Source organism: Falco rusticolus, chromosome 1, assembly GCF_015220075.1.
Source record: "Falco rusticolus isolate bFalRus1 chromosome 1, bFalRus1.pri, whole genome shotgun sequence".
Lineage (NCBI taxonomy): Eukaryota > Metazoa > Chordata > Aves > Falconiformes > Falconidae > Falco > Falco rusticolus.
In genome coordinates this window covers 57177324-57193423 of record NC_051187.1, presented here as the reverse complement: position 1 = coordinate 57193423, position 16100 = coordinate 57177324, and the positions used below count along the sequence as shown (strand labels likewise).

The following is a 16100-nucleotide window of genomic DNA, read 5'->3' as shown; positions in this document are numbered from 1 at the left end:
CCTCCCTACCATAAAAATAGTCTAACTTTACAATTTCATACTTCCACATCAGTGTCCATTGAGGTTAGCTGCACCTAGTCGTATATATTTTGTGACATTACTCTAGAAATTAAATCCATTTGAAGATTTCCATATCAAAGAGACACAGCAGGTTTTAAACACCAGTTTTATCTGTGGCAGTGTTTGACATTGTCACATTTCTTGCTTAAAGAAAAAACAACTCAGGAAGAAGGAATTCTCAGGAGCTTTTAAGGACTCCTCCAAAAGAAAACCTGTGCCTTGTTTTCCAGACACTGGAAGATGTTGAACTGTGTCCAGAGCTTTCTCTATTTCTTGACACTCCACTTGTCCTTGAGTGTCAGTTTGTCGCTTTCAATATTAAAATGGTAAGTAAAAACAGGACAGGAACCAGTCTCAGAACCCAAGAGTCATCACAGTCAACCCTAACTGAATTCCTCTGATATCATCTCAAATCTCCATCTTAAAACCAGTTTGCCTTCTGGATTGCTACCTGTAATGGAAAGTGTTCTAAAAATCTCACCGCTCCTAGAGTTCCAGTTCCCAGGCTAAATTTATTTATGTACAGCTCTATTTATGCCATTATTTTATGTTAGCTTAACTAATTAACCTATTAACCCTCACTAGTGCCACCTCTACAGATGTTTTTATAGCCATATCCTATCTCAGCCTTCACTTACATTCATTACATTAATTAAACAAGTGCTTCTGGTCTTCTTTTAAGTAACAACATCTGTATGCAACAAGTGACCAAAACCAGACAAGGAACACCAGCAATGAAGTCTCACCATGGTCCTGCACAGTGGTAATAACACTTTCCTGTTTCCGCTGAAAATGCCTCATCTGGAACATCTTAATATCTCATTTATTCTTTTCATTAAACTGATGAACTGGTCATGCTATAATGAATCAGTACATCTGTACCTTCCTCACTTGTTCACAACAGTTCATTCCACAACCCACAGCAAAAAATGTTATTAGTTCTTAATTCAGCAAATCACAGAATTTTTCCAAGTATGATCTTACCTATGGAAGAACAGTGCCAAACAATCCCAAAACTAGCACAGTACCAATCCAGCAGTTTCTGTGATATCTGTCACTGTCACAACCCCACTTAGAAACACAAGCACGACAGATACTGCACAAAGTATGCGATTAGCACTTCGAAGTCGCATTTCTGCCCCTGCAGTTCCCAAGTTCTTCCTCTGCTATGCCTCTGTCACAGCAAAGCTGCACAAAAGTGTGTTCTCACCAAACATATTTGGCATGCTCCTATTCTCCTGTACTAAACTCCTCAGTAAATACACTAAATGAGACCGACCTCAAGACTGACACAGAGTACCTCCTGATATGGAGAAAGGTTAGTATTAATACTTTCTAATAAAAAATGTTTCTCTCCACTACCTTTCCAATAAGTGTTTCCCAAATCATGCTCAGTAATGAAATGCAACAGGTAAAAGTTACTTGCACAAATAGCTAAAGACAGGTTTTCTCTGATTCTGCTTCAGGGCACCTCTTACTATGATACCATTAAGTCTGACAATTTATGGGAAGTAGGAAATATCGTTGTTAATGTGGTAAATGCAAACCAATCCTAATAAAGCTGGAGCTTGATGTCACCAACTGTTACACATGCCTAAAATTGGTGTTGTAACACTGTAGATGAAGTTACACCAGGGGATGTAGCATGCTTCCTGTGAAGCACTGATTGCAGTTCTGTCTGTTATTCTTCTCTGGCTCGGCATGGGTGAGTCAGTACTGGTCGTGAAGCAGATTATGGAACCAGACTGCACAGGTTAGTGTTCCAGTAATATTTTGAGCTGTTGTCCCATACCCATAAAAACAGATACCCTGCCAGACTCACCAGATTGCTATCAACACAATAGTAAAAGTCACTACTTGCAAGTAATTGCTGCTACAGTTAAAAGCTTGCAGAACAGAGGGTTTTTTAACCTTATATTCTTCTAAGCTTAACAAAAGCTTCTAAAGGGTAATAAAGGCCAGAATATCAAACAAATATCTGCCTAGTGAAAACACTAGCAGAAGATATCTTTTCCTATTTTAATCAGTGATACATTCCCACAGCTATTAAAAATCTCAGCAATACAAAGTAGTGACAGGAAAACTTGATTTGGGCATTTTTCTTTACAATTAATTAAATTCTTAATTTCTTGCGCAATCAACACATTAATGATAATGTCTGACCCCCTCCTTAAACATATACACACAGAGAGGCTTTTTTCCAGCACTATGGGGCAACATAACCAATAATCTGAGAAATCTTTTTTTTTAATTTTTAAGAAGTTCTGTTAAACTCTTCCTGTTATTGAGTATACGGACTGAATACCTACTGAAAATGCAGGGAATGAGCAAAGTAATTCTTAATGTTGTGTATCATGATTTTCATCCTGTAGACTCACTCTTCACATGCTTAGCAGTTGCCCAGGGAAAGACTGGGACATGAGGTACTGTGGAATTATTTTCATTGCATGTTGAAGCCAAAATATTTTTTTACAGAGCTATTTCATGGGCTTAGAACTTCAGAAAACCAAGCATCACCCTTTCTCCTTTTCTGGATTTTATTTTCTGGGAATTTGTTCTCTTTTTAATAATTTGCCCACATTTTGAACAGGTTTTCCTATTGAGGTAAGAATAAAGTCAGACCTCCTGATCATTTTGTGAACAGCATTAAAACAGTGAAATATAATGAAATCACTGGAAGCTGCCCTGCTTTGCTCTCTGTCTACCAAATAGATACAGCACACTCAGCAGCAGTACCAGCGTCCATTCATTGTCTCAAGTTTCCCTAAAACTCAGCTATGAACTGTGAAAACATCACTCCACACTCAGTGTCCGTGCCTCAAGTAGCAACCACAGGGGAGTAAAAGAACAGTACAGTCTAAAAATGGCTTTATACCATGAATAAACCTTGCACATGTTAAGTATTTACTGACAGACTGATATATGGTTTATGCTTAAAACTTTCTTATAGAACGGCTGGCAACAGCTCCAGGTCAGGGGCAGAGTTAACAGACTGGTTCCGTATGGTCAGTGAGTAGGCTCAGGATTGTGCACCAATAATCTCTGTGATGTTTCTCCTCTGTATTTCAGTATTTCTCATCCCTTGTGGCAGAAAATTCATGTGAAATATTAAGCCTAGTCACAGTCCTAGGGCAAAAATTTCTCTTTAGTAATGTCTCATTTTTCAGAATGGAAGTAACACTGCATCAAACGGACCAAAAATTTCAACTAACTGCTCAACTGTTACTGAACTCAGTGTGGTTTTAAATGCATTGCTGAATTGAGCTATTCACATTCCTTAATAAGAAACCCAAGATACCTACCAGAAAGAAAAATGAAAACCAAATCTGTCCTGTTTTCAGAATTTACATGTTAAGCACGGAGATTATTACCTCCATGTTTAAAACTGTGGAGTTGGCTGTTTTTTTTAAGACAGCCCTCATTTCCTCTGCATAGCTTTGCCCAAGTTCTAGATGTGACTCTCCAGACAGATAACCTTAATATCCTACATTCAAGACAGTTTGTTCTTTAAGTTCTAAGAGAATTCTTTCACCAACACATACAAACAAATCTTGAAAACCTCAAAAGGTCTTCTGTTGTCTCTGTTTTTGTCTCATCTAATCTGCAGTCAAAGTCATCCCCTTACACATACAAAATAGCAGCCACACGCATAGCCTTCCATGTGTGTATATATACATACATACACACAGGTAAGAGAGAGCTCATAAGAAGCTACTTCCTCATCGAGTCCCTGTAGGGAAATCATGAACAGATTGATTTTAGAGTCTGTTGAGCTTTCTGGAATGGTGCCCAACACCTGTGTGTTGAGAAGTCCAGGAAACCTGGCACAGGTCAGCTTGGAAAACTACACTGCCGAGAGCTGTATATTCAGCGGAACTGCAGTCCCAGTGTTGCACTTACACACTTTTACACTCGTTACATGTTGCTATTAATGTAAAAAGAAAACATAATTGCAGCACAACTTTTTCTGAGCTAAAGCTGAAGGCTACGTGACTATTTCCGTTCGACCTGGCATGAGAGACCTCACTAAACTCCTGCTGCAGTGTAAACTTACAAAGAGGAAACCAGATGAAACAGCCCAGAGGCTTCACAAATGGTGGCAGGAGCTGAACTGCAGAGAACCTACAATATTCCAAACGTGCTTCTTAGAACCAGGTGAAAATTATCGCATACACACAGAGGGGTGTCTATGTTATGTCTATCGAGACCTTCACCTAACAAATTTAATCCTTTAACTCAAGTACTTTATGCTTCAGAAGTTTCTGTACTGCAACATTGTAAACAACCTATTCAAAGCACTATTATGTCATTACTCATTTTCTGGGGTGGATAGAAAGAGTTTCATTTATTTCTGAAGGCTTTGGAGCAGGTTTCCTAGGAAACAGTTTCAGCATGGGTCAGCTTATACCTTATTCCACAAGACTGTCAAACCAGTGCAGTAATGATCAGTGTGTTGACCATTATGGTCAAGTAGTGTGTATACTTTAATACTTGAAGCCATGCTAAAATGTTTGTACAAAAGCAGAAATAGCAGATGCTGTCAGGACAATGACACTCCTGATACTTTTTAGCAAGAATAATTGACCAGCGCATATACCACTTTTTTACTGACTACGTATTTCCAAAATGTTCTGTATGTGTGTTAAAAGTCTACTTCTAATAAGTTCATCACTTTGTACAGTCATTTGTGGAATAACTAAAATAAACTAAGTGCATCAAACGCAAAGTATAAACCTCAAGCATCACTGACATCAACAGTTTCCTTTCAACTCAATGTAAATTAAAATACACTGGGGGACAGGGTCATCATTAATTTGTTGGGAGTTTTTTTAGGTGGTAATAAACACTTTTACTTCAGCCTTTGAACAGGAAGATGTTACTACCATTGCAAATCCATAATTATGATGGCAATAAAAAAATAACTTTAACTGTTGTTTTTTTGCTGAGCAGAATTTTGCCATGCATTTTAAACAAATACAGTCCAGAAATAATTAATTTCACCTTCAGGCAATACAGTTTTATTCTCATCAACAGAAAAGAGAAGAAAGACGTTTTTCAAACTATGTATTAAATAATTTGCATTCACTCCCACAAAATTTTTGTGCCAAAATTATGGAGAAATATGGTAAACATTAGAATGGTTTTCAATTATATAAATCACTTATTTAATTCCCCTAAGTGAATAAACTGAAAATAAAACAAGCCAAAAGACTTTAGGCTTTCCATATGAAATAGGAGTCCCTGCTCCTATTTTGAAGATAAGCAAAGGTACTCATCTCATTTTAGTTTCAAGAGAGCAGTTTCCATTGATAGGAGCCCACATAAAGCAAATCATGTGAAAGGATGGTTTTGCATAATTAATTGGCATAATTCAGCATAGCCTTTTTTGTTTATTCCACTGTTCAATATAAAGTCTAGTTTCCAAGAGAAAAAAATATACATATGTCAATCCATCTGAAGTCTTATATGGAAAAGTCGAGTCTTAAAACATTGGCAAGGTTCTGGGAGAGCCTTCAATGAAAATTAAGGGTCCTAGAACATTCTCAGAATTGTGGCAGAAAGTAGACTTAAGAACCAACTACTCTTATTGGGAAAACAAAAGAAGATAATGACTCTTGTTTCCCCCACACCAAATCTCATCCCTGCTTGGCAGTATGGAAGTGATGTGCACACCATCAATCATTCCAGGTTATGAAGGAAACTATTGCAAAATAAGTGATGGTGTGAATTTTAAGTAAAAAAGCACTAGATCAGCTTTTTCCCTTTTTTCAGGACTAGATTTCAGGTGGATAACCATATCCAGTAATGCTAATCCCACAACAGCCACTTCGACTAATTTTCTAAAGAACAAACTTGTTATGCTACTTATATTTCTTGGCATGTTGAGAGACTCTTAAAGTCACTGTCAAGCTGTGTTCCATGCAACATTAGAAAAGCATCATTTAAAAATTACAGTATCTAAGACTTGCTTTGGGAGGTGACACCACATTTTAGCATTTGTAAGACAGCAATCTGATCCAAAGCTACTTTCTACTGGAACAGAATATATTTTTCAGCTTTACAGCTTAAATAACAAAGTGATTGTGAATTCTGTCCACAGCAAGGCATTCTGAAAACTGAAATGAAAAACAGTTTATTTTAAGCAATTGAGAAAAAATAGATGGGAAGTGTAACTTAGAAGAATAAAATCATTTGTCAAGCACTGGAATTAACAAGTACCTTACCTGACTGAAAGACTTCAAAGCTTTCTGATTCTTTCTCCTTCTAAATGTGCATCTCCTTCAGCTATATTCTTTCTATGGGTTAAAATCCCTGAGCTTGCCAACTTATATGAAAACCCACAGCACCTGGTATCTCAGAACTCAGTCCTATCTCTGTACTAGTACCAGTAAGTTACCTTTGAATCCTAATTTTCCTGCAAAAGATAGATAGGTTACTCCAAATAAGCTTTGTGGAGAAGCAAAAGACATAACGGTGTTTCCTTCTCTCTGGTGCTTAGTGTGCAAGTGCCATGTATGTTCCCCAGCCTGGGAAATGGATTTATTGATTGCATCCTAACATGTTGGGAGAAATACTTCGTGCAATGTTAGTATGGTATTTTACTTCTTCCAAAAGAGCACAGATCAGAAAGAGAAATACATTTTGACTCCCAGAGATCTCTCTGAACTGTGTTTACATTGTATTCATGGACAAATAATATCCATGACTGGGTAAAAAAGACATTCTTACACTGTATGGGTTCTTAAAGTATTTGCTCTTCATTTACATCTACATAACACCTAGGAGTAAAAGTTCTGAAACTGATGAAGCTATAGTGTGTGATATTGGTGCAAATGAAATCAGAAGCCAAATTCCTGACCTTGTAGAAGTAGCAATATCAAAGATGACTTAGAAAGGCAATAAGGAGCTGCAGAGCAGATTGAAAAGGAAGTGATTGCATGGCCTAAGTCTTAGGTATTAACGGCAAATCAATGCCTTGAATTGTGAATTGCTATAGCCCCCCAGCAGCAATTGAGTCTCTCAGAAAAGCGTATTTTATTCCTAATCTTTCAAGAGCTGTTTTCAATGCTACATTATAAGTCAGATTCATTTTTCTAGCTATTTTTCATGCAATATAAAAATGGGAGGGGTGGTGGGTGGGAAGAGATGGGATGAACACACATATTCGCTGCTCCTTCCACTTGTAGCAGAATCTAGTAGCTCCTTTTCACTTTTACTGCTTCAAAGGTTTCACAACAAAGGCAAACCTGCAAACTCCAATTCCAAAGAACAATACTTGTTTTGTTCTTTTAAATACATTTTTTCCTCATTACATACTATTCATTAAATAAAGAATGCTTCTCACTGAGAGAGGAAATATTTAAAGGAACAGGCAAGACTCTAAAGCACATAATTTTTTATAGACATAGGCAGAAGTACATCAACATGAGCAGAACATGTTGATGAAAATCAAAATATAAAATACTTTGATTTTCCATCATATTCCAAATCTAGCCTCAAGATTTGCCTAAAGATTGCACAATTGAGAGACTTAGTACATATAATTTTAACAAAATTCCTAAAACAAAAAAAAACCCCTTTCCTCTGGTGATGCTGCCCATAGTACACAAAGGGAGATTGAGCAGAACACCCAGGGAAAACAGTGCCATTGGGACACAGGTTGGTGATGTTCACACCAATCACATTTTGGAAAGCTCTGTGGTGAAATGGTGGCAGGAACAGAGCTAGACATTGAGCACAGCTGAATTCAGTAATTTCCTGGTTTGGTTGCTTTAGAAATGTTTCCTAATGTACAAGACCAAACCCTTATTAATGAATTCTATGCAACACAGAACAGAGGAGAAAACAATTGAAAAATAGCAATACCTCAAAAAAATAAAGCAGAACAGGCATATTAAAAAGAAACAAAATAAAAGAACTTTGTATTGTCAGAGCCACAGGTCTAAGAACTCAAAAAAAAAATAAAATCAAAACAGGCTTTCTTTTATACTCTGCAGTTGAACCTGCAAAGTGTCATTGGAAATTTTTTAGTGAAACATCACAGTGTACTGGGACAACACAATCAGGCTTTTGCAGCAAATACATATTTGGCCTGTTTCACTTATTTTCCCTGTGCCCTAACTGACCTGAAACGTTTACTGTCATCAGGGGTTATGCCAAGTAAAATCAAGGTGTCCTGGGTTTATAGACTTTGAAATCTGTTTCTGTTCACAGTTATTTAGATGATCAAGAAATAAAACATAACACTGGAAAGACAAAGGGTATAGACAAGAACTACAACCATACTGTATGGTAGGGCCTTACTTGGTGTGTGTGCCTGTCTCTGAAAGAGGAAAGGAAATTGGGAATAATGTCCCTCCTTTTCAGCTTCCTTTTATTCTTCTTTTCCTCCATTTCTGCCAACACATACTCATCCTTGCCTGATGAAACGAGGACAGACTAGTGCTTTCTGATTCTTCCCATAATTTCTGCGGTTGTCTTCATATTCAACTGTAACTGCCCCGTTTCAAACAATTTTATGCCACACAGACTTGCAACAGCTCACTTATCTTGTCCTTAGGTAATATGTCAATGAGGGCACTGTACTTCATAAATACTTGGAAGAATGACAGCTTTGACTTCTCTTAAATGTCTCTTTTTGCTGGAAAAATTAGCACTTTTTTGTTCTAGGAAAAAACACTTTACACATGATAAGGAAACCCCATTGTATGTCTCCCCCTAAATAGATATATATCAGTATATTGCTTTTCACTTCATTGAAACTCAGACTGATGCAGGCTTATCTGAGAGAAAAATGATACTTTAACTTTTAAGGTATTTTTTTTTATTTATGTAAAACAGCTGCAAACCTGAATAATTAAGAAGGTAGTGTGCTTTACTGTCTGTCATTCCAGTGATTTGTTACTTCACAAATTAAATCAAACACTAATGGTCATCTAAAATCACCTTTTGCTTGTTGTCTAGTTTAACTATTTGCTTCAGAAATTTCAGCTTTCAGGATGATGATGATGTTATATTTAATCATGGATTTCCAGACAGAAACAGCAAGAAGAAAATTTTATGCCAATTTCACTGTTTTTAAAGGTGGATGTTTTGTTTTAAACAAAACAGTAGCCTTGCCAGAAAAGATGTAATTTTTCTGGTGATTTGCCATTTTTCATTTTAAAACTTAAAACAAAAATTAAAACATTTGAAATACGAATTGAATTGCCTGAAATTGTGACAAAATTTTTTTTAGTTGAGGAATTTATTTGGGTCATAGTGTAAACAGTTATTTGGGGATTTCTCTTTCCCTGAAGAAAACCTGAAATACTGCATTTGGGTTAAATCAGAATTTAATTAATTTGTGTTAATTTTTGAGTGCAGCAGTTGAAATAAAAAAATTATTATTTGTACAGACTGTGAAAGTTTATTAGCTTTCAGAGACCTTTAAGTAAGTTCTTGAAGCACTGCTTGCCTTGTCCTTTAATATAACACAGAAAACTAGCCAATAATAATTTGGATGTTAGAAAAAAGACAAATAATTTTCTTTTTAAAATGGTGTTAACACAATTTTGAATGCCAAACTGGCAACCTGTAATCTGATTGTTTTTTCTAGCAGCTCCGGGACATGAGTGACACAGCGTTCAACCAGATTCAACTACATTTATTGCTGGAAAGCTCTACTGTTTCAGTTCTCAAGGACTGCACAGATTAAATGTTCGGTGTAAATATGGATTTGCCTGATTACAGTTTGAAAACTTGGAAACAACATCCCTCAATTTAGTACCTTTGAAAACTTGGAGACAAATATCCCTCAATTAATACATATGATATTTCAATGACAAATAATTCTAGGAACAATTTCACATACACAGCTGTTACTACAAGACTTGCTAATTAAGTATCAAGGCAAGTAATTAGACACTCAACTGTTCTGAAATTAGAGAAAACCTGAATGGTGTTAAAGTAATACTTACAATTCCTGACTGTTATAAAAATACAGTAACAAGGAAAGCACATCTGTAAATCAGCAGACAGTGAGCTTAAATATTGTGATAAAACTATGGAGTTAAGTCTTCTACCTGTACAACGTGTGCAAGGCAGAGACATAAATCCTCAGCAGAAGAATGGTGGAAGTTATATCCAAAGGAGTAGAAAAGGCATGACATTTAACAATAGTCTGTGATTTGACAATGTATTTTTATGGCATCATTTCAGACACATAATTTAGTCCAGAAATGTCTATTCACACATAGTCACAACCTCTTCCCTACTCCAAAAAACACCTCACATACAGTACGGTCCCAGATATCGGCATAAAGTCACCAAAGGTGAAAGTGATACTATGCTTTGGTGTGTTGCCTTCCCTTATAATAATACTGATCTTCCCTCTGCAGCGATTTACAGTTAACTGATGAAAAATGCTTTAGAAGAACCAAATATTAATAATGTCATTGCATGTGTGGACAGATGCCCCTTTTGTATCTTTTAAGTTATTATATGTATCAGTAATAATAAGTATTCTCATAAAGAAAATCTTGTACAGTACAGTCCCATACAGCAGGGAAGCTTGTAAACTGGTGCCATATATTAAATTAATATTAAATGAAAAATTGCTTTATTCTTCCCACAGGAAGTTGTAATATGAATTAAGCATGACACCATAACATTTATAGGTAAAAATATTTAATTATATTAGTTGAAATTTTATAAAAATATCAACCTAAGGCATGTACGTATAAGAAATTTCAGTTCTTTTTTTTTTTTTCCCTGACAAAATTACTGACAGTAGGAAACAGCACCCTGTACAGAGAAATGAAAGGAACTGTTGATAGCAAACCCTATTATCCCTATTATTCCTCACTATTCACAGTACAAATGAACAAGAGACCTCCCAGCACAGATCTATCATGTCTAGTTTCATTTAACCTACAAAAACAAAATCTGTTGTGTAAACATGTGACATGCTGTGTTGAAAATGGTAGCTGGGCTAGCATTTGGCATAGCTGAAGAGGGAAAGACAGGAGTGAAAGTATTACATGACTTGCAACTTTTCTTCTCATATGTCAGGCACCAAATGGAGCTTCTCTTCCTTTGTGCCTAATGGAAACTATGGTAGCTAACAGATGTTATGATGCCTGCAGAAAACAACAAATAATGATCACCAGCCAAGGAAATTGTTAGCCTCTGAAATTAAACAGGATACTACAGTTGCTCATTTCCTACAACCTACTGTTTATTCAAGTCACATCTAATAACTGAGGACAAGGAATATACTTGCAGACCACAACAGAAAAAGACACCAGGGTCAATAAAGGCCAAAATGAGGTCCAAACAATACACCCTGCAATCTTATTCCATGATTGGGTGTAGAGAAAAAAGTAGTATTTTAGATAGCCAAATATAAGTAAGCAAGTATATTACTTGGAAGAATCAATACAAATAAATTTAGAGAACATTTTCATGTTATTTTTCTCAGGAAAAGGAGCATCTCCAGCCAAGAAAAAAAAAACCCCAAAAAACAAAACAATAAAAACCCCAGACTAGAAATTTAACAGTCAGATTAAAAAGAAAATTATATCACATATTCATCTTTGATTTGACTAACTCTAATAATCAAATGTAAGAAAATAATTAATGGATGTTGAAATGCTAGTCCAAAAAAAAAGGCTAATGTACATTATTAAATAGCATTATTACTTCCTTCTTTCAGGTGGTAAAAATGATGATTGTGGTTGTGCTGACATTCGCCATCTGCTGGCTGCCCTATCACATTTACTTCATAGTTACTGGGATCTATCAACAATTAAATCGGTGGAAATACATTCAGCAAATCTATTTGGCCAGCTTTTGGCTTGCCATGAGCTCCACAATGTACAATCCCATTATCTACTGTTGCCTTAATAAGAGGTAAGAGCTGGTGATGAAACAGTTGGTATGCATAACTTCAATGAGAATATAAATGATTTAAATGGGATAAAAGACAAAGAGTTTTTGCTTGAATAGTTTCCAGTTAGTGGGAAAGAAAACCAAACATAAAACCCCCTTTCCTTTAGGTTTGTACTTGAAATGAATCTTGAAACAACAAATGCACACTTCCAGTAAATATTTTGGTCTACTTAAAATTTCAGAGCAAAATTCAGTATTCAGAAACCAACCCTTCCTGTTTCCACATGCAAACTTTAAAATCTATAGCAGTTTAATATTTTTTGGCTTGCAAAACATTAAAATAAAGATGTAAAGACAGTCACTAGCTATATACAGTGCAATCTGCATGTCACTAACTGATTGTATCCACAAATTTGTTTTGCAATGCTGGAAGAATATAATATAAAATGTGATTTATTGTGTATTTTATACCTCACCATTAGATTTCTACTGAGCTCTGAGGTCTTTAACAGGGTAATAAAAAAAATATTTATATTCTCATTACTCAATACTAATTTACAGTACTGTTTGATAGCAATGTATTATGCTCTGAATTTCAAAGGCACTTCATTTGTTGAGTTTGGTGAGATTTTACAGATATTTGGCAGTTTGAGACAACTGGATGGCAGAATGAATGCATGTTTTTCATTTCAGCTTGTAGGACAAGTTTTGCAATAAATGTCATCCTGGCCATCCTATTTTTCAGTATTTCTTCTAGTATTACTACATAAAGACCACCAAAATCAATGAATTAGTTCACAAACTCAGTCAGTATGGATTGGTATTGAATAAGTAATCTTAAATATTATTTGGAATCTCTTTTGAATGAGCAGACAGTGTCAAGTTTAATTGCTGACAAGCTTTATACCAATTTTATTACATACTTATAAAACCCCACTTACGATCATGCAACACCTGTCAAAAGGAGACTATATAGAAAATGAAGCAACCAAATCCTGCTGAGTTTTTATTGGTGTAAAAACACTGGAGTCTGCCTCCTTGATGAGGGTAGCTTATGATGCTTAACATTCATAGTCTTTTGAAATGTCAAGATAATGCCTGATTACATACAGCCTTCTGCCTTTTTTGATTACTTACAACTGTTGAAAAAGAGGTATAGTTTTAGTATGCCAGAAATAAGTCCTAATTCAAATGGCAAATTTCCCGTTAATTTCAATAGAAATCAGATTTCAAAGGGTATCCGGTGTCTGTAAAATCAAGGGTGAGGAAGATTCAGTCCTCACATGTTCTCAATTACTACCAGAAAACCTTTAAAATATTGTCATTTTCTTCAAAAAGTTATTATGATAGAGTTACAAAAGACATTATACATAAAAAAATACTATCTCTGATGTGGCTTATTTTGACACATATACACTGCAAAATTAAACATCTAGATTAAAGAATAACCCAAATCAACAAAAACTTCACAATTTGGAGACAGACTGAAGGTCACTCTGTTCAGAATTTAATGCAAGAATGAAATACTGGTGAAAGTTTTCTTGTAATTAAGTTCAATATTGAAATCAAGAAGCTGGAACGTCTACTTCCTTTTCATGCAGGAGGAAAATACAGCCTGTTGCTGGGAGTCAGATCAATTTGTGCAGTATTGTTACTGCTGCTGGATCTAGTCTCAGACAGAGTTATAACACCTACACCTAGCCTCATCTTCCAGGCTAATTAGGATACTATTTATGTATCTAGATAAAGAGAGCATTATTTCAAGATGAAGAAAAAAACATGCCTGAATGAGAAAGAGGGTAGAAGGTGAGACAAAAAATAATAATCTAAAGATGTTAAGCTTTTACAATTTCCTTCACTAAATCCATTTCCATCAGAGGTTCTTTCAATATTTTTTCATAATTGCATATAAACAGAGAAATGCTGCATAGCAAGCTACCTGCTCATTTTTCATCATGTGACAAGTCTGTGGTTCACTTAAAAAATTGAGGAGGAAAGAAAGTTACTTCTGTGAGATCAGCCAACTTCCACTGAAAACCTCATTTTTATGCAGATAAATTTTTATCTGCAGTCATCACTCTGGTAGCTGAATCATTGCTCAAGAAGGCTTACAGACACAATAAACAACCCAGCTGATTGTTGAAACAAAAAGAAGCAAGACAATTGAGAAAGTCTGATAAGTTTTAGGTCTATGTGAAAAGGTGCTCTTTTTCAGGTCACACAGCAAGTTGGTTTTCTAGTATATATATAACCTATTCTGGAAACACATACACACAAAAAAGTAATAGTATTTATAGTAAATCTCTGCCTCTGAATTGAAATAAAATCATACTGTATGAATATTACAAGCACTAATGTGCTAAAGCCTCAGAATTCCCATTTCTACATTGTTCACAGCCAGTTTTTAACTTCCTAGGATGTTCTTTCATTATTACAAATGATTTTCCAAATATTTTGTAGCAACAATTATTAGTCATTACATCATTCCCATTTAAGCATCTCTGTCAGAGAGGGAAATACAGAAGGGATACTGGAATTTGGAAGCCAGGATGGTGTTTTAGAGAAAAAATTCTTGCCAAGAGAAAATTAAAAAGGTGCAGATTTCATCATAGGCCAAATCAAAACAATTTCTGTGAAGACAGTGCTATGAAAGCTGGTGTTTGTTTCTTTAAGCACAGGCAAAGGAAGGGAAATTGAGTATCAGGAAAACACCAATGTAAAAATGCATGGAAAGTATATAGAAAGTCAGAAACAGAAATGAGATGTTACCACTATCTTTTTTATCCTACCCAGAATTTAGTCAAGTGAACTTCCACTGATTTCACCACAAGCAGGATTAGAGGCAAGACAATTAGTTGAGCTAGTGTCCACTCAGCACAGTATATGTTTTCAGATGAAGACCTGTGGCTGCCTCTCGCAAGCACAGGCTTTCACCAAGCATCTTTCCTCCCAGGTTCCGAGCTGGCTTCAAGCGAGCTTTCCGCTGGTGCCCCTTCATTGAGGTGTCCAGCTATGATGAGCTAGAGCTCAAGTCAGCCAGGTTTCATCCCACCCGGCAAAGCAGCCTATACGCTGTGTCCAGAATGGAGTCCAGCATGACAGTGGTGTTCGACACTAATGATGGAGACAACACCCACACCAGCCGTAAGAAAAAAGAAGCTCTGAGGGACATGAGTTTCAATGGCTCTTCATGGAGGAATTCCAAGACTGTCTCCACAGCCTCAAGCCTCATCAGTTCACTGCACACATCAGTAGATGACTATTCCCAAGTATTTCATGGTGACAGTTGCTAGAAGGGCAGCACTGGACAATGCTCTCCTAATTTGGGACTAGATATTCACACCACAGGAAAGCAAATGTAACTCCACTGATAAACCCTAGCCATAAAAATCTGAGACTTCAGGCATCATTTACTTTTCTGCTATGGAGAGAAAAAGGAACCTGAAGATATATGTATGCATCAGTCCAAATGCACACTTGCACCTTATACATGGTAATGTTTGTAGTGATTATCTAAAATAAGCCAATGGATAAAAAATAATTGTTTTAACTGTATCTGACCTGTGGCATTTATGTTTCACTTACTGAAATGTAACAGGCTCTTGTACTTCTTGAAGCTGAAATGTACAATGTTTTCTATTATGAGTATTAATCTTACAGTAACAAAAGTATTTAAGAGCTGCCAAAAAAAAATCCTTTATAAATGAAGACCTAATGAGTCCCAAGTCTATTCAACTGATTTACAATTTAGGCTTATTCCCAGGCAAATAGACAAAATTATGTTCACATGAATGAAGTTCAGCTCTGTTTGCAACAGCACAATTTTTCAAATATATATGAGAATTGATTATTTTTAAAGGAGAAAATTTCTAAGAGCCTGAATTAAATTGTACTGAAGTTTCTATATTAGTGAACATTAGACTCCAATGGAATGTGTACTTCCAGGAGGATGTATTGCTTAAATGAATGTCCCATAGCTTTGTATCTTAGTGCTTAAGTATAAGATCTTCCTCCAGTGACTGCAACAGAGCCTTTGTTACTGACTTTAGGAAAGGTCAAAAGATTTTAAACAGGAGATTCACACGTAAGAAAAATACCACTGTGGCAATGAACTCTTCTCTGCAGAAAATACAGTAAATTGTTTCACTATGAAACACTTTTACCAGGAA

General features: G+C 35.9%; 1 protein-coding gene across 1 annotated transcript in view; it reads left to right on the top strand.

Annotated features, from left to right (window-relative positions):
- The window catches only part of TACR3 (tachykinin receptor 3), a 41115-nt gene extending 25722 nt beyond the window's left edge, over positions 1-15393 (top strand). Inside the window, exons 4-5 of the mRNA XM_037400735.1 lie at positions 11756-11952; positions 14885-15393. Of these exons, the coding sequence (XP_037256632.1) occupies positions 11756-11952; positions 14885-15224 (537 nt within the window). The 3' untranslated portion in view covers positions 15225-15393. The remainder of the gene's footprint in view (positions 1-11755; positions 11953-14884) is intronic.
- The last annotated feature ends 707 nt before the right edge of the window (positions 15394-16100 follow it).